This window comes from Plodia interpunctella, chromosome 9, assembly GCF_027563975.2.
Source record: "Plodia interpunctella isolate USDA-ARS_2022_Savannah chromosome 9, ilPloInte3.2, whole genome shotgun sequence".
Taxonomy (NCBI): Eukaryota; Metazoa; Arthropoda; class Insecta; order Lepidoptera; family Pyralidae; genus Plodia; species Plodia interpunctella.
Genome location: NC_071302.1, coordinates 10,440,472 through 10,468,165, shown reverse-complemented (window position 1 = coordinate 10,468,165; position 27,694 = coordinate 10,440,472). Strand labels below are relative to the sequence as shown.

Genomic DNA, 27,694 nt, shown 5'->3' with positions numbered 1-27,694 from the left:
GGCACGCTTATTTATGGCAAAATGGCTATATAATAATACAAAAAATGTATCGTACTAGATCGTAGCATTTTTATAGATATTTTTTACACACAGTATTTCTGTTATCACTGACTAAAAGTTAATATGCTCAAAGCAAAAAAAAACTCAACCGAAATTTTCACCTTCTTAAGTTTTTCTTGTTAATTACTATGAAACTGAGAAAAAAACTAATATCAACAATTAATTCTATGACTTTGGTTTATACGATAATTGATGGCCAGGATCAGATTGAGGACGACGAGCACAAAGACGAGAATAGATATTTTTAAAAATAACGGGTGGCGGCCATCTTTATATAAAAGGCAAAAATGTGTTGGCAGGCTTCTCCTACCAACATTTTTGCCTCCCTGACTAGAAATGGATAGGATTCTCAAGGAATATTCATAATGAAGCCAATTTTTTTTTGGGTGAACTGCATAACGAATGCAAATACTAGAGGTGTTAAAAAATGAAACAAAATATTCTAATACATATGTAATACAATTTATTAAAGTAAAAAGTGTCCTATTCTACAATTCACATCCACAAACACGAATTGTGAAAAATATAGTTTCTATTTCATTCATTGACACAATTTTACTCCGTATATCAATGTCCAAAAATTTCTCATGAATTTTATATCGTGCTTTTACTTTCTTGCTAGATACATCTAGACAGAGATAGCGCCAATATTAACGTTTTGCCTGACATTGAGTATTCGGTAGCAAGAAGCTTAATCTTTACAGAGTTCGCACAAAAATTATTGTGTAGATATTCAATTAAATATCTATAGTGGCTCCGTCTGCTCCGTATTATTTGATATAGCAACATTTATTTTGCTGTTTTGAATTTATATTACGGCTGCAATGTAAAATGTTATAAAAATAAATTTGGACCCGCTTAGTTAACATTCGTTTCAAAAAAGAAAACTCAGAATACGCGCCACCGAAGAAGTCCCGAGACAATATGTGGAACTATAAATAAAAACTCGGCCACGTTGTTGTCAGCGACTATAACGTCGCGTCCAAGGACTTCTTTTGTGGCGAGGATTGACTTTAGGAAGTACTTGAACAAAGTGATTTTTTTAATATCTTTTCAATAGATAATTCCACTGATACCGAATCTCTAAAGAATACAGAGTACAGTGTAGAGACAGACAGCGGCAAGCGACTTTATTTTATATCATGTAATAATTTAGAAAAGCGAACAACAGAAAAATGTGAAGTAGCGCAAGTGTACGAAGACAAAGTGCCTTAAATCATTAAAATAAAGCATTGTTCTAAACAACTGCGCAGCGCGCCAAAAATTCCTTCTGGAAGCTATAAAATATATAAATGGAATACCCTTTCAAAAGACACAGGATTGGACCTTACGCCTTAGTGCTGACATCTAGCGCGGTGATCAGCATACCCTACCTGAGATTCAATGTAGAAACAGCGAGTAGAGAATAACAAACATTATGTTGGCTCCACACTGTCGCCGAATTCGGACAGCAGCCGAACGCCGACGCGAATACGTGAAAATTATGTAGTTTGTATGAGTACTTGTATTTACTATAAGTCTGGAGCCGGTATTTGTACAGTGAACAAAGAATTGCACAAATAAACTAAGTATAAAATGTTGTATTGTATTATTAGATCCAACTCAGGACTTTCTCTCGGCTGCTTTAGGGAAATCAGTAATTGGAAGAATTCAGCTTGTGAATCAGCCGGCGACTGTAATGGCGGCTACACACTATCACTGAACTCACGGCTGCCGATGCGAATGCATGAGCATTGCGTAATTTGTGTGACTTTTATTTACCGCAATGAAAAACCGCAAATATATGGCGTATACGCCATAACTCAGCAAACTGTATTGCGATAATGTATAGCCGACATAAGAGTAGATGTAACTATATATAACTAGCAAACTAAAATTTCACAATTTCGACAGAAATTTATGAAATTTATTATATAATGATTTCGCTCTGATAATTTTCTACACTAAATTGACCACATTAGTAACTTTAAACTATATTAAACTATTATTATGCTAAGTACAATTATAGTAAATTTGGGCGCGTTCAACAGGAATTATATTGAGGTTTCACGTTGTTTTTATATCAGAATAACTTCAGAGATCGTAACAAAATTTCGTAATAACTTTCGGTAATTTCAAAAAAATTACAAATACACGCATCCAATATCAATTTATATTTATAAATATAAATATATTTGTATTATAAGTTAAAATTTCGATATAAAATTACAAATTACGCGCATAACTTCTTCATTTAAATTTATCCATTATGTTTAACTTATTAATTTTATGTAAAATCAAGTGAATTAATTCGATGTGACTACCAAAAGTATTTTTAATTTATAGAGAAATCTAATCGAGCATTTTCTTGGTAATAAAAAAAATCTATCATACAACAAATTGTGATATTTTTCGCTTTAGATATTGATTGGAATTTAAAACACTGAATTTAAATAAAATACCATTTCGGTTTTCACGGTTAAAAGTCCAGGAATAAGGTTGAGAAATATGACTGAACTTTTGCTGCCGACCTTACATCATAAGAACTGATCTAAAGTAATAAATATATGTGAAGAAATCAACCGTACAGCCAACAACGACGGCAATGGCTGCAAATACGCAATGAGCTTTGTATGTTGACTGTCTAATATTTTACATTTTTTATGTAAATATGAACATTTTCTTCAATGTCCGAATGAGGATCATAAAATATGACTGAATATGACAAAATGAAATACACAGAAATAAAAAACAAACAAACAAAAAGCAGCTTCGTACGAGGCCGCGTCTTCGAAGTTGTAATGAATTATAGTCTTTGCTGAGCATTACCGCTTCGCTGAAAAGATAATAATAAAAATGACACGAGACACAAGAAATATAAATAAACTAATACACAAATAAATAATCTCTTTCTATATAGAATACAAGCTTTACCCCCAATTTTTACCAGTTTAGGGGACGAATTTTGAAAATTCCTTTCTAATTCACTGAGAATTACGTAATAACCTAGTTACTGCCAAAAATTCGCGTTTCTAGCTTCTATGGGAATAGTAAAAAAAAGCTTGTTCTTTTATATATAAATAAGATAAATAAGGGCACTGTGTGCTCTTGGCTAGCAACACTGGGAGATGGTCAACAAATGCTCAAACCAATCTTTCGATTTGGTATTGAAATGGCGGAAAGTGGGTTCGCTAAACTGTATTGTCTTCTCTTTACGGGCAGATTGTGCTTATGTATCGTCCTCATCACCACTTCCGCTTATCAAGTGTGTCACGTGGGCTCAGGTGCTTTACGGCTGGGTAAGAACCCAGGATAACGCTCAGAGTTGGTAATGGTTTTTAGTCAAATTAAATTTCTCACACAAAATCTCGCACATGTTTCTCACCACAAGTTTCTTATAATCATGCAAGCAAGTTTCCCATCACAAGTTTCTCATAACCGTTAAACAGTTTCTCAGCATCGTGCAAAGGTTTCTCACCTAAAGCTAGTAATTCCTGAAGTTCCTGTTGGACTTGAAGCCTCCGCCGCCGGGCGACGAGTTGAGGAACAGCTCGATATAGCGGTGGTCCATATTGTTTTTGTCGCGTCTCATCGCCTGAACAAATTGTTAGAAAATGATGATCGTAAACCGAATTTTGAGCAAGGCGTTAACATCTAAACTTTAGGTGGATAGTTAGGTTGAAGTTAAATGACGATTGACGATCGAGATATATACTTTACTTACTACGCGCGCGAAAAGAACAATAATAACATAAGCTATAAAAATATTAGCTACAAAATTAGTAAAATTAACTTTAATTACTGTTTCATTTTAAATGTTACCACATCCAACTAACACGGCCATATACCCAGTAAGAGATTGGGCATTATAAAACCTGGCACAAAAGGGAACAAAAGATATTAGCGTCTCCTTTCTTCTTGTGTACTTCTAATACGCTTTTCTCTTTCTTGTATGAGTGAAACGAAAGATATGACGAAGTCTGTCAACGATACAGAACAACTTACCCTCATGGCGTCTTCATGGCACTCAAACTCGACATCCGCCTCGCCTGACGGTCGTCCGCTGTTATCGTATAAAATGTTGATGTTCATTGGCCGGATGGGTTTGAAGAACTGCAAAAGGGGAACCGATCACCAATCAATCACCTTTAAAAACCTTATTACCTCTCTTTAAAATTTTCGTCGAAAACACACCTTACTTCGTATTGCTTAGTTTCATCAACATTAGTAAATTTGATTTGTTTATAGTATTTGGCTACGATTACTCACATAAGCAATATCCTGAGGCGAGGCCTTGAAAGGCAGCCCTCTCATGTGCACGCAGTGGCAGCCGCCGCCTCCGCCTCGGCTGCGGAACCCGCCGCGCCCGCCGCCGTAGCTGCCGCCGCCTGGGGACAATTACATTTGTAATTTGATACATGCACTTTGTTATTTATTTCTCTGACCACCCTTGGCTTGATTGGAAGAAATTGTGTTTGCGATAAGTCCTCCTTTGCTAGGTATGAATCATGTACAAAGAAGAGAAGAAGATTAAACAGAAGAATCATAACTTATGACTAGGTTATAAAAGGTGCAATAAACAGTTCATCTATTTATATACATGAAGGTACATACAAGGTTCTGTAACAAAACACGCTAGGCCACAAATTTTGCAACGCACGTGTGAGACCCCCTGGTATTGCAGGCGTCCATAGACTGCGGTCATTTACCATCAGGTGGTTCGCCTGCCTGTTTGCCTACTGTAGTAACGAAAAAGTGAGTTTGATATCACTTCACGTTATTGGTTACGGATGTTATGGTTAATCTCTCGTATTAGAATATGTTTTCTGTAATGGTAGGTTAAGTTTGGTGACATAAATAAATAACAAGTGACAACTATGGACGCCGAACACCGTGCGAACTGGAAAAAAAATTGGGAAAGCGGTTCCGCGGGCGCTCAATGGTTGAGGAGGCAAATCGTGAGAACGCTCAGATGAGAGAGCGTGGGTCTTGTTGGGTTCCTGGTATCAATGTACTAAGGAAGGCGTACACTTGCAAGTTTGGCTCGCAAATGTACATTATTAAATCCCAGCTACTCAGTGCTCGGCTCCGTTGCGTCGACATAGCTCGTTCGCGCTCCGTTGTTTTCCATAGGAATTGACGTGCGTCGACATAGGCCGAGTCTCCATACAATTTCCGCGTAGTCAAAACAACGGAGGACGAACGAGCGATTGGGCCGCGGACTTTCAGGCATGCTTGAAGCTTGTACTACTGCCTCAATCGACAAAGAAAAAAAAATAGGGGGTAGTTCACTGACCCCTGCCCCTGGCGCCGAACCTGCCGCCGGAGAAGCGGTCGCCGCGGTCGTAGGGCGTGGGCCGGTAGCCGCGGCTGGACCTGAACCCGCTCTCCATCCGGTCGCCGTACGCTCGCACCTCGTCGGCTGAGCTTATAAACACCTCTATGTACCTGTGAACGATATACCACATTATAATGAGAAATAGATAATATACAAATATATAGGGACAAGTCACGAGTTAGCCGCTAAGTTCGAGACTTGTGTTATGGGATACTAACTCAACGATACTATATTTGTAGATTAATATCAAAGAAACAGGTCAATCTGGAAAATATAATTTTCTATCCTGAGCTGACCGGGTATTGAATCCGGGATCTCCAGTGTCGATAAACACTATTGTGGCTACGAACTCGTTAATTTGTTGTATTGCCATGGTTTTAGCTCGTTTATGATTGGTTAGTTTACGGCCTGCTTGCATATGGGGTTTCAGGAAGAACTCATCGACCAGTATCACACAGACCAGTCGCGTTTTTATTATTAAAGAAGACAAATCTCAGCATCCATCTTTGCGTTAACTAATACTATTTAAATTCGCATTACTATCGGAATATTTCAGTCTTTATTAACATTAGGTGCTTATTATTGAACAGAATGAGCCACAGCCAATGTCGGGACTGACGTCTGCCAGTATTTGTCCTGTAAAATCTGTATGTGAAAAATAAAACAGAAATCACCGTTGGGACTAAAAAAACGTCATAGATCACGCATTCGAAGAATGGCGCAAATTTTTCTTTAAATCCATACCTAATTGAAAAAAATACCCTGGAAGAATTACAGTTTTAAAAAATCTAATCTAATCAAGGAAATCTGGAATAATAAACATTAAATAAAGATTATCCTTTTCCTAGAAAAGAACAGGATCTATTTTTTTTAATTCATAATTTTAAAACTATATATTTAACATTGCTACCAACGACCAAATAAGATATCAATTGATAGTAAACTAAAGTATTACCTACTTAAAAACTAGGATACTTGATTGAATTCCGAATATTTGTAAACCTGATATATAATTAGATTTAATAAAAACAGAAAAAAAAATGAGTTTTTAATATCTATTCCTAATACTTAAGGTCAAAATTCATTTGACAATGAACATTGATCCTAAGTGTACCTTATTTAGTCGCTAATGTCGTTTAACTCAATCAATTTAATTTTCTCCGTATTATTTTCTTTATTAAAACAGGCAGAATCATAATCCAACGTTCCTAATTCAAAATATCATGATACCACCCACAGTACAACAACATAAGTAGACCATCTTCATCGCTCTTCGTCCCCGGACCCGACGTTCGCCCCGCCGCCCTCACTTCGCCCCGCGCTCGCCCAACCTTTGACAACTCATAACCAATCACGTATGCATTTTCAAACACTACCTTTTACTCTATAGCCCGAATATTTCAAGATATATTGGGACGTTCTTCACTCTCTTGCTTACAGACAAAACAAGAGTGAATATGTCTTTAAAAATCAATTTAAAAATTTAGACGTATTTTACACAAACATATAACTATGCTCTAATAGACATACATTTCGCTTAGGCTCAATGAATGTTTACTAAGCACTTAGTTATTAAGTTTGTGTAAACTAAGCATATTACGCTCTTGCAAGAAAACAGACAGTATTCATACAAATATTCGCAAAATGAATGCATGATATTGTAGAATGCTTAGTACATATTGTGAAGATGTTTTAGCTATAATCCAAAAAATGATATCCCCATAAAAAGTATGATACTGAAGTCGGTAGAACCAACTGTGTCAACATTAATTTTGTTTTTGTACGAACGAAGCAAATTACAATATTCCTAATATAGTAGTGCTGTGAAAATGCAAGAATTTAACCAACTTTTATTATTAACATTCCCTTAATTTAATAGAATAATCCCAAAAACTAATGCCCGCCGTATGGCCATTGGTCGTTACAATCTATGGCGAAAATAAATAAAGAAAAAAATACGTGTCTTTATTAATCCCAGCATAGACATCTAAAAGAATAATTGCTATAGTAAGTTTAAAAAAGAAACTGAAATATATTTATTGAATATCTATTTTATAAAAAAAAAAAACAATTTTACACTATAGAAAATATACCTTTCTGTCAATGTACAGAAAGGATAACATAACATCAAGGGGAACGCTGCTCACTGATAAACTATTCATTAATGTGTATGCGTCTACTGCTACTAGATGGCGGTATTCGTAAAATGTGAAATTTATATGAAGTGTGTAATTTGTATGAGATGCATTCGAGGAAAGTTTGACAGTGTGTTAGCAATAACACACTCAATAAGATGAATCAAAATCTTGTAGCTGAAAACTTGTTTTTGGCCCCAAAGTTTTTTTTACAAAATTGTGGTAAATTAAAACTGGAAGATGACCTTCTTGGAAACCGTTCTGTGGTTTCAAAATATTTTGCAGGTACAAGCAGAATTATTGCAAGGAGATTATTCAGCTTCCTTTTTAAACCCTACCAAAACCTTTCTATTCTTTTAAAGTCTTTGAATCCCAGTGATTTCAATGGCGCACATAGACGTAGACCAACGACATAGGACGTCCCACACTTAACCCACTACACCAAATAATATTCACCGTGGTTATCTTTTGTGCCGCAGTGATTATCTTAAGCCTAGTTATAGGTGGTTATCTTAAGCCTAGAATAGTTAATTTTTCTCGTCTTTGCCATTTTTTATTTATAGTAGTCTAGTCCGTGTTTGTCAATGCATTTTTTTTCTCAATTTATTTTCAAAATAACATCCCTATTATCCTACAAAGTTCGTATTATTCACAGCGATGATTGATCTTAATCGTCCAAAATTTGTATTTCGATTCCTAAATCGCCAAAGATCGTCACTGCGGCAAGCACGGCCATTTTGATTCCCCCACCTGTGTCCTATTTTCTCTCTGTCTCTGTTGAGCGCTTCCTGTGCGCTCTCCTTGTCAACGAAGTGAACGAACGCCTCTCCCGAAGCCCGCCCACTGAAGTCCGACAGTAAGTGCACCCCATCCGGAGCAACCGTCAACCCTGGCCCACCCAAAAGATCATTATTAAGTCAATGATTGTGGAGCCACTGTGGTTGACACTCAAAATGCCAATTCTCGACAGCGTTTCCCAAATTGATGTACTAAGGAAATCTATATTGGTACCTTATATCGGTCAATGAAGGAATACTGTAACCCTTATTTGCACTTTTATGTCACCTAGGTATTTATACCCCAAAACATTAAAAATCCTTCAGATATTCAATATGAGGGAATAACTGAGAAAAAACGAAAATATATTTTGGAAGACGCTGACAAAGTTTTTTTTACAGGAAATTTTGCATGCAATGTTACTGAATGTAAATTGTTATTCAGGCATTTTTTCAAACCACAGTGCTGCAACACAACCAGCCTAACCCCAAATCCTTTCTTTTATACTAAACTAACTGATGATAAATGATATAGGTCTTACCATCAAAGAACTGGATGATCTCCTCTTTGGAACACCCGAACGGGAGACCACGGAGCTTGACAATGCCCATGTCGTCGGTGACATTGGGGATGCCGTCAAACCCGTTCTCGCTTTGGCGCATTGCGTTCAAAGCCCACTCCATGTCTTGGCGGTCAGTCGAGAATACTATAAAAAAAAAACAGGTATTTAGATCACAAAAAGATTTAATCATCAAAATCGTTGCAAACATTCATAAAAATGATATTACCACAGTATGTACAGATTATTTATTTTAAAATCAGATGCTGAATATATAAATATGCATATAAATCAGATGGTAATTTCAAAAATTAGATCTCGAGACACATTTTCACTTGGACTTTGAAACAAATTTAAAAAGGCCCGTTCGGGCTTCAATCGGGTAAAAACATTATAAATCACACACCTAAACCTTCCTCAGAAATCACAATCTATTGGCGAAAACCGTATGAAAAAACGTGCAAAGTTTTTGAGTTTATCACAAACAGACAGATTGATGCAGCAGAGGACTTCGTTTTATAATATGTTCTGAAGAGCTCACCTTCAATGTATCTCTTGCCCATGTTTTCCTTATCCTTCTTGAGGGCCGCTTCCACATCATCCTGACTCTCCACCTCCACAAAGCATTCGCCAGAGGGCCGCCCAGGGCGTACCTCAGTCAGGTGCACACCTTAAAAATATTTTAAATTAAAGATGGCTTACAATATATTATTTTGGCTAGTAGATATGATTAAGTTAATATAATAAAGACTCAAAATTTAAAGGCATTTTCTTATGCTGGTATGGGCATATGAGCTGACTGAATGTTACAACAAATTATAGAGTTTATTATTAATTAAAGAGATATCAATCTCTTTCACTTGCTATGAAATCAAAAGAGAAAGCGATAGCTAGCAATAAGCCATGCGAAGCCTACCGTGTTAGTATTGTTACAAAACAGAATGCTGCAGTGGAAAAAAAGAGAAGACGTAACGACGAGTCAGCCTGCGATTGGTAAATTGCCGGGTGATTGCCGGCTAACATGTCAGGAGAATGATTTCTACAAGTAAGTAATAGTATATGTAGTTATAATAATTAGCTTATGAATGTGTGAATAATTCATTGAACATAAACTAAATAAAAAAGATCAAATAACTTGCTTAGTCTTTAGTTAGAGTTAGCCTAACAAACTGGTACACTTATTGCTAACCTATAATATTAGAAAATTTATAAATTGTTAAAATTTACCTTCTTTTCCGTTCACAACGTTGACTCCAGTCAAAAAATCTAGGACATCTTCAACAGTCGTGGAGAAAGGCAAACCGCGCAGTTTCACGATGTGGCTACTGTCCCCCGATCCCAACATGATTTAGTGGTACTAAAAACCAACTCAGTGAGAAGTTTCAACGAAAAAATTTGGCAAGATTGAACTAATTGGCAATTTGTTAGCGCGAAATCACGATTTTCCAGAAAAACGTAAAGAAAGAGTCGTACCTAGGTACTCGTACGTAGCGTCCTCAGAGACAGACAGGACAGCCATAAAATTTTTGAATAGTGTTGTACTTCTTCTCTTTGGTATATTGGTTGATGTTGATTGAAGTGTGTAATCGATATCGATACAGAAATACCATTTTGACTTAAGCGACTTAGATATCGGCATCATCTAATTTTATCTATCAATCACTTTATTATTATTAACCGCTCTACACAGTAGCGTCATCTATTTTATGGATAGGGAACCTGTTACACATACAATCTACTAAATACTTGCCTACTTTATAATATTTACTTTTTTAAAACTTCTGGTTTATAATAATAATAATATAAACACAGTTAGTGAAATAGTAGAAATACCTAATAATAAGCATGGAAAATTCATATAAATTTGAGAGTGCCTGTGACATCACAGCTTCCGTGCGAAATACCTACCTACAACCACAAACACAATTATTCACATATTTAACTACATTTCCGATTTGTACAGAATAGAGTGTAGGATGTTGCTAGCTTTTTATATCTGTGTGTATCAGATATACCGATACCCACGGAAAAATACACACAGGCTGATATTTCACACTACTACCCATAGAAAACTCATGTAAGTCAAGCATCACGGCACAGTACTATTGATAGTTTAATAATCGAATTACTAGGTAAATCGATGCTATGAAGTTGGACATTACTACTTGACATTTCGAAATTTGACTTGACAGCAAGACGAACGGCAAGCAAGCGGTTCATGTCATCGTTTTTCGCTTTTTTGGAGTTTTGGGATTTTGGATTTCGATTCCAAAAAAAAATAATAATTTGCGTATGGTGGTCGCGTGCGTTCATGCATAAATTGTTTTTGTCTAGAAGTGAAGGAAGCCGCTGCTTTATCTCGTTGACCATAATCTGGTGATTTTGGTCTGCCAAAATGACGGTCGATGGCGATGAAAAGCCGCCTAACGATCGTGTTTTTATGGACATTTCCATCGGTGGCCTGCCTTCAGGGCGTATAGTATTTGAGCTGTTTAACGATGTGGCGCCTAAAACCGCTGAAAATTTTCGTGCTTTGTGCGTAGGAGATGCGGGCGTGGGTAAAGTTACGGGGAAGCCGCTCACATACAAGGTTAGTTTTTTTGTAACCTCCTCCTATTCCTCCTTGTATCGTAATCCTCATTGCTGAAGGTCATGAGTCGTGATTTGCCATTTGCCTCTATTTCAGGGAATGGTGTTCCATCGTGTGGTGAAAGACTTCATGATCCAAGGAGGTGACTTCACCAATGCCAATGGTACTGGTGGGGAATCTATTTACGGTGGTACTTTTGAAGGTAAGTAGGAAATTGACTTGAAAATTTTTCAAATGTCCTACCTATTTAGTGAGAAATTGAAAGTTATTTTTCTTGTCATTCAAATAATTTTTAGATCGTCTCGTATTGAGATACCACCCAATTATATTAGTCACCAAATATTCTGTCAGAAAGCCATGACAGTATATCAAATTTACATTAGATTTTTTTACAATCACATGCTCAGATATATACACAACTGCAATTAATAGTCAATTTAGACTTGTCACATTAGAATAAAACCAGTTTTGTGTGTTAACAAGAGACTTCTATTGAAAAACAATTTTGACTGAATCCTCAGCAGAATCAGCATCCAGTTTTTGTAAAGTAGGTATTATATTTCAATTTTTATGATATGGTTTAAATCATGCAATGTATTTGTGTCCTCTTAATAGAGTAACTTATTTCAGATGAGACATTTGAGCTGAAGCATGATAGACCATATTTGTTGTCTATGGCTAACAGAGGCAAGGATACCAACGGATCTCAGTTTTTTATGTAAGTCAGTACTTGGAAGTGGTAAGCACAGGTAAATATGAGAGGGTCAAGTCTCTTGGGTTTTACTTCAACTCAAGATGGTTTATTAAGTGTTGTCAAGAAATTACCTGTTCTCTGAAATTTCTAGTTTGATAATCACCAGAGATTTGCAAAAGAAATTCTGGTCTTATTTCTCTAAAAAAAATTTTTAGGAATATCTTATCATACTCCCAAACAGAAATTAATATAAGGGTGACTGACATGAATCCTGAATTATACTAGGTCTACACTGAGACAATGAACTCAAAGCATATTCAAAATGTGTACGTTTTTATTTCTAATAATTAAATGGTATTATGTAATGCTTGAGTGATAAAGACATTTCTAAGTTGTTTGTTGTTGGCTCCGTGTGGTCATTTATGTATTCTTAACCTTTTGTGAACTATCACATTTGCTTTTCTCATGGATTCGTCGAGACCAATTCCTGGCGAGTCTCACAAAATATACCCCTTTTGATTAGGTATTGAAATAAAGGGTAACAATCTTGACATGGTTTTTATTGAAATATTTAAATTAATTACATTGCATTATTAATGTCTAATTTGCTAATGTTTTGGTTTTTAAAGTGTATATTTGTTTATTAACTTCTTCTGTTATCAATACCCAAAGGTTGGCTAGAAGAGATTGTTTAGCAATAAGCCCACCATTTTTCCATATATTTATACATTGTTATATTCTTTTACAACATAATGTTGTTGTTTTATGTTTGATATAACTTCATTGCATATAAAAATACAAAAACACAAGAAATAGAAAAAGTGATAGCAACATTATCGACGGCCTCGGTGGCGCAGTGGTAAGATTCTTACCACTGAACCGAGAGGTCCCGGGTTCGAACCCCGGTCGGGTCATGATGGAAAATGATCTTTTTCTGATTGGCCCGGGTCTTGGATGTTTATCTATATATGTATTTATTATAAAATATAGTATCGTTGAGTTAGTATCCCATAACACAAGTCTCGAACTTACTTTGGGGCTAACTCAATCTGTGTGATTTGTCCTAATATATTTATTTATTTATTTATTTATTTATTTATTTTATATTTATTTGCCAACCAATTATTACAATAAAGTGCTTACCTCTGAACCGAGAGGTCTCAGGTTCGATTCCCGGTCGGGTCATGATGGAAAATGATCTTTTTCTGATAGGCCCGGGTCTTGGATGTTTATCTATATATATATATATATATAAATGTATTTGTTATAAAATATAGTATCGTTGAGCTAGTATCCCATAACACAAGTCTCAAACTTACTTTGGGGCTAGTTCAATGTGTGTGATTTATCCGTATATATTTATTTATATTTATTTATGGAAGGAAATGGCAGTAATAAAATCTCAAAAGTCAAAAGAAGCAATACAACAATAAAAATAATGTTTTTATGGCCAAAATTATTTTGTATTTAAATAAATACAAATACAAAATTACCTTAACAAAGGCATTATAGTGGGAATGTGTTCGTACACAAATTGATGAGCGTTATGTATGTGTAGCGCTGTGGGGCCGGCGCGTCGCTTCGCCCGCTATCATTCTTGTTCTGTTCTGTGTGTTGTAGAACAACACAGCCGGCGCCGCATCTCGACAAGTGAGTATAGTTATATTTATTTACTTTTATCTTGTGTTAAAAACCTTATGTCACACTAGGCATGTCTGCTAAAATACCTTTAATTAGCTCTTTTGCTGACCATCTCCATTAGCTTTTGGTGTTCCTTTTGTAAAAATAATAAAAAAAAAATGAACGCGAAAGTCTGTCACGCTTTCACGGTTAAAACGCTGACTAAAACAATACCATCAAAATAGGATAGAACAGAACATACACATATTTATAAATGTATTAATGTATGTTTGTTGGTTGCCCGCAGCGTGCACGTAGTGTTCGGACAGGTGGCGGGCGGCGCGGCGCTGGTGCGGCAGCTGGAGGCGCTGCCAGTGGACCGCCGCGCGCGCCCGCTGCAGGACGTCGTCGTCAGCGCCGCGGGACAGCTCGTCAAGGTCAAACCCGGTCAGTGTGCTTCTACAATAAATAGTACACAATATACGAGGGAAGAGAAAGCTTTTTGCCATTAGTTACAGTCAAACATCGATAACTCGCAGCAAAATTGTAACGGTCCCGGTAATGAACCTTGAGGCACACCCGTTTAAATTTGAGGTTTGCACTGTTAAAAGGTGTGATATTATTCTTGGAATGGCTTGTAGGCAAACCACAATCTGGCACCAATTCTGTGATAAATATTTATTACACTTGCGGTAATTTTGTTTCAGGAAAAAAGCGAAAGCAAGAGAAGGAGAAAGGAAATGAAGACAGCGAGGTGGAGTCCGAAAAGGAGCACAAGAAGGATAAGAAGAAGAAGAAAGATAAGAAGGAAAAGAAAAAAAAGAGGTAGATATGTTACATTTTGATAACTAAAATACTTAAAACACATAATAAATTGAATATGAAATATTTTATTGCATAGTTCAGTTCTTATCATATTTATATATGTAATTATTTATTGTTCATAATCATCCTGTTGCTCGTTCTGAGCGAGAAAGAGATATATAGCTATTAGTTTTCATCAGTTTATTACAAAAGTACAATGTTTTTCTGCAAACAATCCGCCTTTATACGAGATTTGTATATTTTGTTAATCTGCTTTTTTATGTGCAATGAATAGTCTATAAACAAAATAAATTATTATATTCAGGCACCACTCAGACCCGTCTGGAGAAGACGAAGAAGAACCACAACAACCGGCCCATCCACTTGTGATGACTTCCAAGATCGACCCCCGGGAAATTCCCGATGTCCCAACCAACAGGTTTCTCATGAGAGGAGGGCGAGACCAGGACAAGGATAGGCCGGACCCTAGGAGGGACAGGGAGAGGTATAATATTTTAAATTATTTGTTTCTCGTTACAACAGAAATGTAATTTGCCGAAGAATAATGGACTTTGTTGGCATTGTAATAAAGTGGATAAAAACTTCTAGGAGTTTAAGTACATTATAGATTTTGTGTTTATACTTTTAAATGCCATTTCATTACAGCTTTAGTCGATTCTTGATGTAAGTAAATATTTATAAATAGATAAAATAAATTAATTAGGACAAATCACACAGATTGAGCTAGCCCCAAAGTAAGTTCGAGACTTGTGTTTTGGGATACTAACTCAACGATACTATATTTTATAACAAATACATATATAAATAAAACTACAAGGCCCGGGCCAATCAGAAAAACTTCATTTTCCATCGTGACCCGACCGGGGATCGAACCCGGGACCTCTCAGTTCAGAGGCAAGCACTTTACCACTGCGCCATCGAGGTCGTCATTTGGGTAATTCATATCCTATTATAAATGTTAGAGTGAGTTTGTCCTTGGATTGTCAATTGAATTGAGGTGTTTTTGGTGTACAGATAGAGAACTGGGGAGAGACATAGGCTACTTTTTGCCGCGGGCATAGCCGTGGCCCACAGCTAGTAAATCATATAACAAGGGTGTCTGGTGTTTTATAGGGTACTGAGTTTCTTTTATTATATTCCTTGATGTTTCCTCATTGTTATTTCTAGGTCAAAAAGTCATTATAGGATATTCTTCATTTGCAATCTTTTTTTGAAAAAATTTTACAATTCAGCTGACATAGAATGAGCACTTGGCAAATGTGTACACATTTTGAGAGGTGCACATTTTCAGTAATGCACGTTTTTCGAAGTGCGTATTTGTGAAGCGCTTTTTTTTTGCGAAATGCTCATTTTGTGTCAGTTCTGACATTTTCATAGTATTTTGTTCATAAACATTATACTACCGTGTCCTGTATATGAACAATTTTTTTTATTCAGGATGCGTTACCGCGAAAGGGACAGACACTCATACACACGTAGTGGCAGAATCATTAAGGGCAGAGGTGTTTTCGTAAGTATGATTTTTATCATAAACACAACCAGGTTTATTTATTTATTTCGATCCATCAATAAAAAAACATCATGTTAAATTTTGAAACTGAATTTGATCCACCCGTCTTCGCTCAGCATTCATAATTCTTAATTCAGTTTAGGATGATATACCTACATTACTCATTGACGTCAAAAATTGATTTAAAACTAAGTCTACTGCCGACTTCCACAGAATTTCAGCCCTAGTTGAAATAGGACCTGCAAGTTTTACTTCGACTTTTTTTCGATAGTCAAGTTAGAAGTTTTGCTGTACAGTAATGTGTATAACAAGTAGATATAATTTTAAATCAAATCAAATTTTAAAACAATATTCAGAAATTAGACCTTCACAGGCACTTTTTCACGTCAATTTTTAATATATAATAATAGTAATTCCTCACAAGCTACAATTAATTCCCAGCGTTACCGAACCCCGTCCCGTTCGCGTTCGCGTTCCCGTTCGGTGACCCCGCCTCATTGGAGGCAAGCGCAGCGGAGAATCGTCAAGCTGTCGGAATTTGAGGTATGTCTCTTTCTCACTTTTTATATTGTTGTTTATCGGACCCGAGAGAGTGAGTGAGTGAGAGAGTGCGACTTTGTCAATTTAGATCTCAACATCAAGGCGATTCGCAGTCAGCGTTAACCAATCACAGTGCGTTGTGGCGCACACACAGCTATGTAATTGGTTCGCTGCGTCTCACTTTGAATAGACTATAGTGAGAAGAAACTAGGAACCCGTACTTCGCTATCTGAAAGAAGGAGATGTGATTTCGAGTTCTAGTAAACTTGCTTTTATTTTATACTACTGAGCAGGCAAACAGGCACGCGGCCCACCTGATGGGAAGTGGTCACCGTAGCCTTTGAACGAATGCAACACCACTGGTGTCACTGCTCTATGTCGAAAACTTTAAGTTGAGTTTACACCAACATTTCTTAACTGCAGTCGTCTGTAGCTTTGAGAAACATAAAACTTTTAACGACTCGACAAGAAGAAGTATTACCACGAGTTATTGTATTACAGCGCGTGGAACAAGAACGCGAGAAAGATGACACAGAAAGGCAGAGAACTACCAGCAGGCAGATCAGCGGTAAGACATTAGTGTTAGGCGGTCCCTAAACCCAGTGATGGTTGATCACCCGGGTTAAAACCGTAGTCTAGTTTAAAATCAGTATTTTACCTTAGCTCCTTTAGCCGTTGAGCGTCGGAGCCCCGGATCCGATTTCCTACTTTTTCGTCTCCACTTGGCACGGTCGCCGGCATCCCTAGTTTTGATACTGACGTGCGTCGACGCACGTTGAAACTTGATACTATTTCTACGTTGTTCTGCGTCATCTGTCGACGAACATCTAAGTGACGTAGCGCAACCGGGCGTGGTTCGAAGATGCATAGTTGTTTTAATTGTGTAGATTTTTTTGTTATTTTTGATAAATACCATGTTCGTTATTTCATTATATTTAATTCTTCTTTTAAATCATAGATGGCGGTATTCGAAAATAAATTGCGCCATGCTTTGGCTTCACGAACTCCTATTAACATTATAAATGCGAAAGTTTGTATGTTTGTTACTTTTTCACGCGAAATCTACTGGACGGATTGTTATAAAATTTGGTATATGGGTATAGTTTGAGATAACAAATTTTACTCCGAATTTGAAAAATAGTTCTCTAAAATGTGAAGAAAATCCAACATGTTTTTGTAAATCCTTGTAACTTCATAGGCGATGCAGAAGGCGGTACTCCGGAACAACCCCGCGAAAAAGAAGAAGGCGAATGCGACACCACTTTGGGTAAATCTAAATAAAGTGTTGACGATTTCTTTGGAAACCAACTGAAATAAATTTTAGGCAGTCTGCTCGTTAGTCAATTAACGAAATTAGGTATTATATTGCCGCAGTTACATTTAATTTCAGTTACTAGTTTATCATCTATGTCTGTTTAATATTCATGTCCATAGATTAAAAGGAATCTTGGTAATGGCTTGTTCAATTGTATGTTTCTTGAAGAATGTAATGTTATTTCTATATTTTTGTGACTGAAAATTGTTTTTATTTGTATATTTTTTTCAGAAAAATCAAAAGTCGACTACAATGCTCTGGATTTTGAAGAAGATATAGAGCACGAAGGTTGGTGAATCATTATTTATTCTGACTTCGTGCCATCATATTTGGTTTCATACAAATTTTTAAACTTTAACAAACATTTTAGACGAGTCCGTACCCCAAAAGCGTCGCGGCGAAGTCCGCCGTCGCGAGCGTCCTGAACGCAACGATCGTTCTGAGCGTAGTGATCGTTTTGAGCGCTTTGGGCGCAACGAGCGAGCGGAGCGCCCGGGCGAGAGCAGAGCTGATATTCTCGCCATGGCTTTAGGGGTGAACCCTAAACATGATCAACAGTAAGTTTGTTGGGCTTTTTTTACTGGTATTTGATCAATCAATCAATTTAACGAACAGGCCGGCTAGCATGAAACATAAACGTATAGCACGACATTGCGTACACGTTGTATCTTTTTTTATTCGATGCGTAATCGATGCCCATATCGAGTGCATGTGGACGTATTTATGTTTCTTAATAGGCCTTCAGGTTTTGATCGATGTATTTTCCATTTTACTCTGTTTTTGTTTTATCAGAAAATATGAAAGAAGGTATTGCTATTTAAATTTATATGTATACGTAAATCAATAGAATTTATATTTTAGGTCACTTAATATTAGTTGATTTCGTCGAATAGGGCAAAGAATGTATAAAATATCTAGTCGGTTTTTTTATTACTTTGCGATTGGGAGATCACATATGTGTATATACTGAGATTTTATCCGTGGCTTAAGTTTCTGTGAAATTTGCGTATTCTCGTTTACTTTTTGGATACGCGTGTACTTTAATATTAATTATTATTAATATTTAATATAATTAATACAAAATATTTTATACTACTGCTGACGTTGATGCTCACTGTGGACAAACCTCTGTTGGTTTTTGTCAGTGTTCTTATATTATGTACTATATATATTTGTTCTTTATATGTGAAATAAATAAAAATAAATAAAAACTTATCTGATTTGACTTTCGATTCAATTAAATGTCCATTTTCGAACAGAGATGCCCGAGAAACTCGTGACGTTCGCCGTCGCGACGGACTGCAATCCGCCGTGTATTCCGCCCCCAAAATACCTTCGGCTGTGGTGTCCGAACCCCCCAAACAGCAACCTAAGAGGAGCGACGACAACGCTGGCGGTTATGATCCTTTTTCCATGTTGAGGAGCACCTTTAACAGGGAGAAGGATGTGCAACGGAAAGATGTGAGGTAAGATTCAAACAGGTTTTAAGACAAGTAATGTATTTTGTAATGATGTAAATAAAATCAATATTATGCAAAAAATAATATAGAAGAAGTGAGATTCCACAGTTCAAAGACAACGAAAAATTTAATATATGTAAATAGCGGCCCTCCCTGGCTTCGCTCGCGTAAAACCATAATAACACGTAAACCTGCCTCAGGAATCATACTATTAGTGAAAACCGTCTTTAGTTTATGGCGTTGATACTGATGAACGTGATTGGGGTACTACTTTTTATAATTTGTAGGGATGTTGTACTACAAAAATAGTGATGCAATAAGTCTATGGTAAAGTTATTTTTCTGTTTAAATACAACAACACAACTACAACCTAACCCATAACAACCAATTATAAATTCTCTTACACCAAAAAAGCAAAAATGTTATTTAATCAATTGTAATAAAAAAAATTACGCTCTAATCGTCCCTCTAACCACAATAAAAATCTTTATTTCTCACTAATTAATATTTTAATAATATTAATTGTAATATTAAGTGTCGTATTCATATATTTATTTTTAAAGGTCGACGGTGACGGCCGAGGAAAGCTTTATTAAACATTTATGTGTAATGAAACTACTATTATTGCTATAAGCTATTACTTATAGCGGTGTTATAGTTTTGTTATAATTGCATTTTTATAGGAAAGAAGATCTCCGTTCTGAACTAAATCGCCGCAGCGAACGAGATCGCGCTGAACGCGAGAAAGATATAGGAAGGGAAGATAAAAGAGAACGCCCTAATAGTGAGGACGACCGCTATAAGAGTGACAGAGACAGTCGTAAAAATGACAAAGAACGCCACAAGAGTGAAAGAGACGAAGAGCATAAAGAAAGAGAACGGAAACATTCGGAAGCTAAAGGCAGAGAGGTATCTAAGGAGCGTTACAGCGAGATACGTGACAAATCTCACGATTATAGAGAGAAGTCGAAGGACAGATACAAAGATGATGAAAAGAGATCAAGAGAAATACACAGTGAGAAACGCGATCGTTCCGGCGAGAAACGCGATCGTTCCCGTGAGAAACGTGAACGTTCCGACGAGAAACGCGATAAAGATGACGACAAACGCAGGTCTAAAGACCAAGAGAAGCGAGAACGATCCAAAGACAGGTACAAAGATAGCGAGAAACGTGAACGATCGCGCGAGAAACATGAGAAATCTAGGGATAGATACAAAGACGATGGTGGACGTGATAGGTCTAAAGATCGGTATGATGATAAACGTCAAAAGTCTAAAGATAGATCCAAGGATGACGAGAAGAGAGACAGGTCTGAGAGGCGCCGCGATAGCGAGGAAAGAGATAGGTCTAAGGAGAGACACGATAGACGTAAGGATGATAGGAGTAAGACTAGAGAAGATGATCTAGATGGGAAGGAGAGGAGGCGTTCGCGGTCTAGAAGCCGCGATAGGTAGGTTTTAATTTGCTAATTGATGAATTATATTAAATTGAATATAATAATTTGTCCTAATATATTTAATTTTTTATTGAAAATTAAATATATTAGAACAAATTACACAGATTGAGCTAGCCCCAAACTATATGTTATAATACATACAAGACCCGGGCCAATCAGAAAAAGATCATTTTCCATCATGTTGATTCATGACCCGACCGGGGATCGAACCCGGGACCTCTCGGTTCAGAGGCAAGCACTTTATACTGCGAGGTCGTCAATGTAGTATTTTAATTAAATATATAATCAACAAATTTTGATATCAAATTACTGAGAGTGTATCGATAGCAAATGTGCACACTGTGTTCGGTCCATAAGAATGGTAATGTTTTCAAATTGTTTACAGGCAAATTTGTATAGGGTATAATCGTGTGTGTTGTTTACCAATTATCGAGCCAAACCTAATACAATCCTTTGTGAAACAAGTATTAAATTTATTCAAATATTTCCTAGAACATTTAGGAAATAAAAAAACTTCAAATATTTTTGAAAATAATAATAAAATGAAAAAATTCTGGAATCGAGCGGGAATTGAGCCCGCGCCCCTGTCTATCCGGGACAGTGCTCTTGACCACTCATCATCCCATTATTATTTACAAAAATAACTTTAAAAGCACGTGTGACATGTATAACAAATCCATTTAAACTTAAAATATTGTATGGTTTTTTGACCACAGACTAACAAGTAATATTGCCGACGACCATGCGAAGTGGAGAAGAAAAAGTAGACTGAGAAATGATCGGTTTATAAACTGAGCTTTTCGAATTCAAATTATTTTGTTACAAATGCCCTTTTTGGACTAACTTTAGATTTATTATTGTGTATTTTAGTAATACTTTTTGTGTGTCGTCAGGTCGCGAACTCCCAGAAGGCGCGATCGGAAGCGTTCGGATTCTGAACATAAGGACAAGAGAGACAAGAGTCCAAACGAAGAGGAGAAGAAAAAGGTAACATTTCTTATGTTAACAACTAATAAGTTCAGCATAGTCGTATCCTCACGGTTGAGAGTAGTTTCCTTCAGTATACCATGTTCAATATTTCTGGGTCATAAATAACTTTAGAAATTTGTAGTTTATTCTAAATTTATGGATTTTCGAATCACGGAATGGGCACAGTACAAAGAACAACATTTTGTTTGAGATTAATTCTTTCACAACTTCGCCCTTAGCGATGAATTCGCTCGCGTTAGATCCATGCCCCATTGCTCAGTCGGGCTCCGTCGCTTTGACGTCCATCGACAGAAAACGCAGAACAACGCAGCAACGAATGTCAACGCACGTCAGTGTCGAAGCCTATAGAAAACAACGCAGCTACTTCGTGCAACGTCCTCGAAACGGAGAACGATTGAGCAATGGGGCATGTCTCCGCCGCCGTGCCGTCTTCGGTGCTAAAACGTGTAAAAGGACGACGCTGTCCGTAGTATTTAAGTGAATGTTAACATGTCTGTTTGTAACTTTAATTGGAATAAAATGTAACAGTTCTTTGTTTTTCAAATTCAAATTTCTTTATTCAATTTAGGATGATATACATCACTTATTGACGTCAAAAATTACTTAAACTAAGTCTACTGCCGGCTTCCAAAGCGCAGGTGCAGAAGAAGCGGCGCAACAAACTTCACCGCAGCCTTTTCTCCAAGGACGTCAATTAACAAATATAGGTCTTATATCAAAATTATACTTAAATATGTTTTATTAAAATGGTATCAAAAATTTTTTTTGAAGGCGTTGTTTTGAAATTCTAATTTCATCTTGGGATGACATTATATGTATGGCATCCTTCACATTGACGTGTTTTGTGTTGACCATTTGTGTATTTTGTTCTATATATTTTATAATTTTGTTCTATATATAATTATATAGTATAATAACATATGTTAATACATATTTTGTATACTACAGCTCTAAACTGTTATAGTTTCTCGATAGTCCATTACTTAATTTGACACGAAGAAGGTGAAGAATAGGTACATAGATAATTTTTTAATTGTTTAGGAGGAGGAACGTTTGGAAGCCAAGAAGGAATTGATGGAGATAGTCCGTCTCATCAAGCTGAGACAGCGAGACAGGGAAAAGGCTGCAGGTATGTTGTTTAAATTTTACGTACAGTCACCAGCACATAAATCTTAACGTGTTAATGTTTGTCCTAATATATTTATAATCTACCCAAATTCATTGCAAACTCGCCGCTATTAACCCGCCACAGAGGTCCGTGCAGAGTAACTTGATGTGCTGTTGACTGTACATTATACATCTTTCATGTATAGGTGACCACCACTTGCTTCCGGCGAAGGAAAACATCGTGAGGAAACCTGCACACTGGTTGACAGTTGAAGTTCATTATTGTGTTTGCGACTTGCCACTAGAAGCATTAGGTAGACGTAAAAGTCATTTGGAACTCTGGTGTAAACCTCTTTGTTTCATAGATTGAGGTCAAACGCACGCAGAATTAATTACAAGTTATATGTTAGACAAACTAAAAAAAAAACCGACTTTTAATATTCATTTCGCTACAACTTTTCAACGGCTAAACCGATTTTGATCAAACATATCTAAGAATCACCGCATAAAAATTGATAGGTATTTTTATTTTTATGTTAAATTGATAGCAATTTTATAAACTAAAAAAAAAAACGCATCCAAATCAGTTCACCCGTTACACAGAAAGACAGACAGACACGGACAAACAATGGGTGTTAAAACACCCATCTTAGACCATCGGAGGCCGCAGCGGTTGAAACGCATTGAGAACCACCTTCTCCGCCGTCGACCCTCTGCTTCCCACTACCTAACCTAATTATAATGAGTGAATGATTACGATGTGTTTATAGAAGCGAAGAAGAAGCGCGATTCGTCCGCTAGTTCTTCAGAGTCGGACCGCGGTCGGTCGCGGCGGCGGTCGTCGGACCGCGACCGCAAGCGAAGCCGCAGCAGGTCAGTAGTCTAGTAGTTTTGCTCATACCGCCCATAATTATGGTTACTTTTTAACACTTCCGCGAACGCACGACAGCTATATCAGTAATAACAATTAAACTTCTTTTGTGTCTCGTCGAATATAATTTTTTTTTACATAATTGACAGGCTAGGTTTTTAGTTTACTTGTTACTAACAGAAAAGCAAGTGTTCTATATTATTGTACTGCACGTGAAATAAAATGTTTCGAAAATAATGCTCATACAATAATGTTGAAACCTTATTGTATGAGCAAAACGATTAGTATCACACCATAATAGACTAAGTTAAACCCTGTCTTCCACAGAGGCCGCCGCGATTCCCCCCGACGCCCGCGTCGCTCGCGCAGCTCATCGCGCCATCGCTCCCACCGCAGGCGATCGTCTTCACACTAAACGTTATAGGTAACAAGACCATGGAAATAAAACACTTCTATTTTTTAATAAAATATAATTCCCAATGATCACCCCCAAATAATCCAGTCGCAGACAGAAAAGCCTAGGTGGCTACCATCGTGAAACATAAAACACACACGTCATTGCGTTCTCTCTTTTACACAATGCGTAAACGATATGGGAAAGCGAGACAGCATGTGGACGTTAGTAACGTGCTACGTGTTTGCATATTGCGTGGTAGACTATCTGACCACTGTGGTAGATAGATAAACTATTTATTGCACCACCAGAAAAATCTTAAGTTATAACTGGGTATTCAAACATAAATGATCGCAAAGGCGGACTTATCGCTAATGCAATTTCTTCTAACCTTTGGATGGAAAGAGATAGAAGTGAACTTAGGGTAAGACTGGTAGTAATTTAATTAAGGGTTTGTCTGCCTCCGAGTGCCCACAAATAGCTATGTCGAATCTTCATCGGAAATATTTTAAATTTTCGACTTTCTCTCAATTTTATTATGAAACATTATTGTTTTTCTAGCGCAGTCGGGTTACAGTTTATCGTGGTATTTTATTTTCGTTGTCTGTTTACACTTTTACACGTACAATTAATTTAAAAACTAGTAGTGACGACGAAATCTAATTTAAATTTAACGGTAGTGAAATTGTAACTTCCTCAATAAATTTATCTATTTTGTAACAAATCTGTTATGTGTTTTTGAAGAAATACAAAAATATATAGATAGATCATAATAGCAATTTTTTTTTATCTTATGAATATAAGTATGATAATGCCCTCTTTGACATGTACTTTTTCGAGTGTTTCTGACACCGGCCACACATTAACGCGCTGCAGCTTGCCGAACTTTGCGAATTCGGTATACATTGCTTGTTTTTCATTGCGGTATATATACTATACTACACAATGTTCATGCATTCGCGTCGGCATCTATCTGAGTTCATAGTGTGTAGCCCGCGTGGCAAAAGTTACAATCGTTGTTCAGAAAAAATATTATAATAAAATTATAAAATCTGTTGATTTATATAGACGTGGTTGGTTCGATCCCAAATTGTTTTTACAAAATGACGATTTAAAATTTAATAATAAATAAAGTCAAGAATAAAGTTGAAGTAGCTAGTTCTGTAGTTAAATACATTAATCTTGTTTAGATAAAACAAAAATATAAATATTTTCAGCATTACTTTTCCATCTGTTTCCTCATGTTTTGTAAATCGTATCTTATCACATTTATGTTTAAATGCGAAAGTATTGTAGTGTGTCTTACGCAACGGCGACATTTCTACTAGACGTATTTGAATGAAAATTGTGTACGTTTTATCACAAAATTCCTACGGGAACGAAGACACGGCGGGAAGAGGTTCGGCTAGTTACTTATTATACATCAATTTAAGAGTAGTGTTGCCAATCGACAGGCCTTTAGCGTATGATTATCGATAGTGGGACTATCTACTAGTACCCGAAACTATCGATAGTAACGAAACCATCGATAAAGAAACTAGATCTTTCGCCAACACTATATAAATGAGTTTGTTTTTATTCAAAAGCCATCATTACTTGGCATGAAAAATATAGAAATACTTGTTTTTTTTTTATTTCGGCGCCGTTCCGTGCTAATTTCCTTTTAATTCTTATTTAATGGGTTTGACATCTATAATGTTTTTTAAATAAAATTTAGCCCATTACAAATTTAAGCTATTTAAATATCTCTAAGTTATAAAAAAATGTTTGATTCAGTACTAGAGTATGGTGTCTTTTAGTTATTAAAGTTTACCTTCTCAATTTTTGTGTTTCATTTCCATATATTCTTACCTATTGTCCTGAAAATAATATGTTCATATCTGTCTGTAACAGTTCTTTGTTGGCTGGTAGAAATCCGTCTATTTTATAATAAATAAATAAATAAATAAAAAGCTTATAATAAAATTTAATAAATAAATGTTCTGTGTGTGTGTAAAACTCTTGAAGATGGAAGAATTGGCTGATAAATTAATGGGTGAGTGTAATTTTTCCCTTTATTAGTATTTGTCAGTACCTTTCTTGAAAAGTTCAATGATTTATCAAAGGCTCGCACCGCTGTTCAACAAATATACAAAAATTCTGTTTTATGAAAAGTCTAGGAAAGTGTCACCAATCACCTTTTTATGTATGTATCCTACTAATTATAAATATGAAAGTTGTGTGGAGGTATGTGTGTATGTACAGGTTGACTTTTAATAAATTGCCAATATTTTGTCTACCTGCTAAGTTCATGATTCTGAAAAACTTTTAGTATGGGAGTAAGTCCGAAATCGCGAAAAAATAATCAGCTTTTCTGTTCTATACAAAATTAAATACCTATCTTGTGGAAAATGTATGGATCAGCAGTTTTTTTCGCGATTATCGTTCGTTATAATGTTATATAGTATATAGTATTATATAGTATCGGTGAGTTAGTATCACATAGGTAACACACTTCTCGAACTTTGGGGCTAAATCCATCTATGTGACATCCGATCCATATATATATTATTATTTTATTTATCTTAAAATTGTCTTTATTTGCGCCAAACCGAAAGACGAGACTGTTCGCCCAACCATTTGATCAAAATCTGAATGGTCGAAAATAAGGTTTATCTTTCAAATCAAAGTCTTAATCCTGTGGTTGCCACGGTGTCGGTAAAAAAAAAAAATACTTCGTAACAATAAGTTCTTGACCCAAATACCAACTTGTACGAACAAGAACCCCTGCCACTTAGTAACATTGACCCTGATCTTAATATCAGGGACAAGGGGTCATGCCGTAATGTTTTAACCCAACATAATAGGTCTCACAAGTAGGGATGCCGACGACCGTGCGAAGTGGAGACGAAAAGTAGGAATGCGGACCCTGGGCTCCGACGCTCAACGGCTGGTACAACCGGGAAAACACTCAGGTGAGAGAGATATATAAAAGTATAGGGAGTTCATGGCTTTATGTCGCCAGCTTGCGACTAGCGGCGTAGACCTCAATCCAAGCAGAGTTATCGATGTATTTTTACAAAAACAAAGTTAGGCGATAGAGTCATAGTAACAGAAAAATAATTTGAAAAAAAAAAAAAAAACTACACGTTAATCTTCGGAACTACTGGTCAGATTTTAATGAAACAGCTATTAAATTTCTCTAATAATTTGGACTCCCTTACCAAAATTTGTTCGGCCACGCGAACAAAGTCGCGGGCATCAGTTAGTTTAGAATAAGTTTTTTACAAAAATGTTATTTTTGACACGAGCTTTTATTATTGTCAGAGATAAGATTGCATTCAATGTGTGACAAAAAAATAATGTCCACTACAGTAAACCGTGTTGAGTAGTTCCCGCGTCTGGAGTCGTTCCTGGTGCACCATGCAATCATAATAATGCATTGTCTTCTAAACCAAAAAACAAAATTTCAGCTCAATCGATTGAAGATATCT

General features: G+C 36.4%; 2 protein-coding genes across 2 annotated transcripts; one reads left to right on the top strand and one right to left on the bottom strand.

Moving 5' to 3' along the window:
• Positions 1–500: 500 nt before the first annotated feature.
• LOC128672271 (heterogeneous nuclear ribonucleoprotein H2-like) lies at positions 501–10,370 on the bottom strand. Its single transcript, XM_053749308.1, has 9 exons — positions 10,076–10,370; positions 9,390–9,518; positions 8,831–8,995; positions 8,263–8,401; positions 5,336–5,487; positions 4,309–4,427; positions 4,045–4,152; positions 3,518–3,634; positions 501–2,875 (listed from the first exon to the last, which is right to left on the bottom strand). Exons 1-8 carry the CDS (start codon positions 10,191–10,193, stop codon positions 3,524–3,526), a joined length of 1,041 nt encoding a protein of 346 aa, XP_053605283.1. The 5' UTR covers positions 10,194–10,370; the 3' UTR covers positions 501–2,875; positions 3,518–3,523.
• A 662-nt stretch (positions 10,371–11,032) lies between these two features.
• On the top strand, positions 11,033–26,042 carry Moca-cyp. The gene is made up of 19 exons (XM_053749307.1): positions 11,033–11,438; positions 11,535–11,640; positions 12,069–12,156; positions 13,753–13,782; positions 14,060–14,199; positions 14,460–14,577; positions 14,882–15,061; positions 16,015–16,087; positions 16,529–16,630; positions 17,129–17,195; positions 17,826–17,894; positions 18,174–18,230; positions 18,313–18,499; positions 19,202–19,408; positions 20,086–20,853; positions 21,753–21,846; positions 22,891–22,978; positions 23,727–23,829; positions 24,155–26,042. Exons 1-19 carry the CDS (start codon positions 11,244–11,246, stop codon positions 24,240–24,242), a joined length of 2,760 nt encoding a protein of 919 aa, XP_053605282.1. The 5' UTR covers positions 11,033–11,243; the 3' UTR covers positions 24,243–26,042.
• The last annotated feature ends 1,652 nt before the right edge of the window (positions 26,043–27,694 follow it).

What these genes read in the sequence shown, in the direction of transcription:
- Moca-cyp (XM_053749307.1), top strand. Translation starts at nt 11,244, where the DNA reads ATGACGGTCGATGGCGATGAAAAGCCGCCTAACGATCGTGTTTTTATG. An exon ending in CCTAGGAGGGACAGGGAGAG is followed by an intron (nt 15,062 to 16,014) that starts GTATAATATTTT and finishes TTTTTTATTCAG; the next exon opens with GATGCGTTACCGCGAAAGGG. An exon ending in TTAAGGGCAGAGGTGTTTTC is followed by an intron (nt 16,088 to 16,528) that starts GTAAGTATGATT and finishes ATTAATTCCCAG; the next exon opens with CGTTACCGAACCCCGTCCCG.
- LOC128672271 (XM_053749308.1), bottom strand. Translation starts at nt 10,193, where the DNA reads ATGTTGGGATCGGGGGACAGTAGCCACATCGTGAAACTGCGCGGTTTG. An exon ending in GATCATCCAGTTCTTTGATG is followed by an intron (nt 8,402 to 8,830) that starts GTAAGACCTATA and finishes TGGGTGGGCCAG; the next exon opens with GGTTGACGGTTGCTCCGGAT. An exon ending in AGAGAGAAAATAGGACACAG is followed by an intron (nt 5,488 to 8,262) that starts GTGGGGGAATCA and finishes TATCGTTCACAG; the next exon opens with GTACATAGAGGTGTTTATAA.